A 3,251-nucleotide genomic window follows, 5' to 3' on the forward strand; every position below is an offset into this window, starting at 1 on the left:
GTGTGTGTGTGTGTGTGTGTGTGTGTGGACGTAAGGCTTGGTTATGTAAGCGATTGGGCCGTTTTCTGATGGCATGTCTCGTTGTGGCTGCACTGTAGATATTATTCTTTTCATTTCTGACGTTAAAAGCATTTTATTTGTTACAACCAACCATACCCAATGCACAGTTTTCTTTTTATTCATATGGAATAAATGGACTTTTCGTTGTCACAATTTTGTGGCTGCATGAAGGCTGTCTGGTGTTTAAAATATATTGTTTACAATAAAAATATTGATTTAAAGCATAGAATGTACATTTTAAGGCATGGAATTGTCCAAAATGGCTGTAATTCTTATTGATGATACAAAATATGACCATCTTAATAATGTCTGCTCAGGATAATACCTACCACAGAAATTCATTGGATGAATTTTTAGATGAGCGCCGTCTCTCCAACTTCCATTTTCTGTTGCCATTCCTCTCAGGGTTGGGGTTAAGCTCTTCCCATTTATCCAATGTTGAACCAACTGGTGATGGTAACAAAATAATGAAGAATAAAATAATACTTAAAACAGGAAACAGACTAAATTAACAAAAGAGGCAAGTAAAGTTAATTTGTTTCACCATTGATCAAATTAAATCACTTTCATCAAAATTCATCTCTGAAATATAATTTAACCTCAGGACTGTCTGTTATCTGTTAATTTGGAAAAATGCGACTGTGTATTAAGTACAAAAGTACATTTCAATTTTTGTCATTAAGCAATGACACTAATTTAAAAAAGTAGCTAGTTATGTTTTCTATTAGTTAAAAAGCAAAACCTTTCACCCCGGGTTACAACCACTAATTAAATTATTCTGATAGGACAGTGAGCTAAAAATAGATTGACAAAAACATCTGCTCACAATTTTAACAGGACATACAGTAAAGTTTTTCTTGAAAATGATGCTAACTGGGTTATAATGAATCTCATGAATTATTCACCACACTGTAGTTTGACTCAGTCTGCATAATTAGTTCTCATTGAAGACTTTTTAACTGACAAATAGATAAGTAATTGGCCGTTTTCTTTCGAAGTCTTTTAAGGTGATTCCTTTCATTACAGTAAATTGTCTTGATCCTTCTTTGGTCTGTCTTGTGTGCAAGAGGGTCAGTTCCACAGATGATACATGGATAATGATGGGAGTTTGAGTTGTTGGGAGTGGTGGGAAATGTATGGCTTTTGAGAAACTGGCTGAGATGGTTGCAACAAGATAAAGCAGGACAGGGGACTGTATACAATTATGGGATTTTATTTTTTAAATATGTGAATGATATTTTATCTATATGACAGAATATATTGTATGTATATGACATAGATAAAGTTAATAGGACAGCACTCTAACTGGATGCTTTTTATTGCCACACACGACAGACGTTTCGGGCAGTGCCCTTCCTCAGCGTGTGCACAGGCAATTACAAACAAGGTATGTACTGTATATGACATAACAGAATGGATCAGGTGAAATACACACATAATGTATGCTATAGCATTAATATACATAATCATACCTAACAGTACATGTAGGTATGGCTGGGTATTTGAAAAATACAATACCTGAGTTTTGAGACTGATACCAATACAACTTTACTCACTGAGCAATAAAGTAGAAAAATGTTTTTTTCTTCAAATTTAACAATAGAAAGCCAACTTCTCAAATGTTGAATTTGATCTAAACTAAAGCAGCACAATAACTATGCTCAAATAAAATCCAGCAGCAAAATACACCAAAAAAAGTATTCATTTTCAAGTCCCGCTTTAGTAGTTGACGATTTAGTAAGTCCTTTTTCACTGTGTACCAGGGTGTTGTTGTCCTTGTAACAGGATTTTCAGAACCAAGTAACTGATGGTTGGTCTGTTTCATTGTCCCTAAGATGAACTATCTTTTACTCATAAATTGAAAAATATGAATGTATTTTGTGGCTCTTTTAAAAGATTGTGAAAAATCTAAAGTTTACAATTCGTCTCTACCTGAGTCTAGTGACGCCCTCTCTGGGGTCCTCATGCTTTGTCCTGTCTGTTCAACTTCCACCTGGATCAGCTCCGTCTCATCCGTCTTCTTCCTGTGAGAGTTGTTCTTCTGGCTGTTGCCCCGAGATGACAGGGGGCTCCTTTTGTCTTTGCTGCTTTTCTTCTCGCCAGGTTCGCTGAGATCCAGCAGGTCCAGTGTAGAAGAGATAACTGTGTAAGACATGACAATGGTTTAGTTTAGTTTGTTTATGCTTTAAAATTTCTAACCAAGAAATCTTGGGAATCTGAGAGGGAACACTAAACGGACAAACATCTTCCACTTGCATGAGGGACATTAACCACCAAGTGTATTGTAGATTGCACCAGTAATAAACTTTGTTTATTGTTAGTTTTATTAATGTGAAGGGCTGCTAGTTTGACAAGTTTCACCACTGATTAATTCTGAAGCAAGAAAATTAAGTTGAATTGCAAACAATTTGACTATTCAAACCTGCTATTTTCCAACGTTGCATAACTGAGTAAACCCGTATCACATTAAAATATTCACGTATAAATTAATCATTTGAGCGCCCTTTAATGCTAGAAAAACACTGTTGCAATCTCTAAATTGCTGTATTTTCTCCATTTTATTGTTTACTTAAATAATTGCTCTTTGAAATATATTGGGATTTTTGGAAATGTTCCTTTCTCTTTGAAAACAGGCTTCACTTATAGTGCTACATGAAGCTTTGAGTTTGAGCTATACATTTTCTGACACGGAGAGTTAAGCTGTCAAGTGTTCTTAAGCTGACACGGTATTGCCCCCTCGGTGGACATCTAAAAAGTTTGCTGCTGCTCTTTTCAGAGAATCTAAATATACCATTGGCCGCTGCAGTCTGATAAGGATAAGGCAGGCAACCCCTTGAGGAGCTCCAGTTGGGTCAATTAAGTAATTCAATCGCAGGTTGTTAGAGCGGCAAAGAAGGACGGAGCCTTTTGTCAAGGGGCTTAATGTTTGTCTGTGCTGTCATCCAGCTTCACCACTGCAGACTAAAAGTGTTACAATTCTAAGCTGATACCCAGATTTCTTTAGGAAAAGAAGGGAATCTTTGTTTGATTTGAGTACTTATTGCAATACATTTAAATCCTTACATCATAGCAGAATGTAAGTGTTGTCTTTTTCTTTTCCAGAATAATTTTATACTATGTATTTCTTTGAATGTTTGAACTTCTGATACTTTCTTCTTACTGACCATTTTTCTATTCTCTTTTTCCTGCCA

The 3,251-nt window shown here is 35.7% G+C and overlaps 1 protein-coding gene across 3 annotated transcripts in view; it reads right to left on the bottom strand.

Annotated features, from left to right (window-relative positions):
* The window catches only part of pex5la (peroxisomal biogenesis factor 5-like a), a 102,856-nt gene that overhangs the window by 42,323 nt on the left and 57,282 nt on the right, over positions 1-3,251 (bottom strand). For all 3 annotated transcript variants that reach the window (XM_032525255.1, XM_032525253.1, XM_032525252.1), the window contains 2 exons: positions 1,993-2,202; positions 390-507 (listed from right to left, as the gene is read on the bottom strand). In XM_032525255.1, the coding sequence (XP_032381146.1) occupies positions 390-507; positions 1,993-2,202 (328 nt within the window). The remainder of the gene's footprint in view (positions 1-389; positions 508-1,992; positions 2,203-3,251) is intronic.

The sequence above is a fragment of the Etheostoma spectabile genome, chromosome 9 (assembly GCF_008692095.1).
Source record: "Etheostoma spectabile isolate EspeVRDwgs_2016 chromosome 9, UIUC_Espe_1.0, whole genome shotgun sequence".
Taxonomy (NCBI): domain Eukaryota; kingdom Metazoa; phylum Chordata; class Actinopteri; order Perciformes; family Percidae; genus Etheostoma; species Etheostoma spectabile.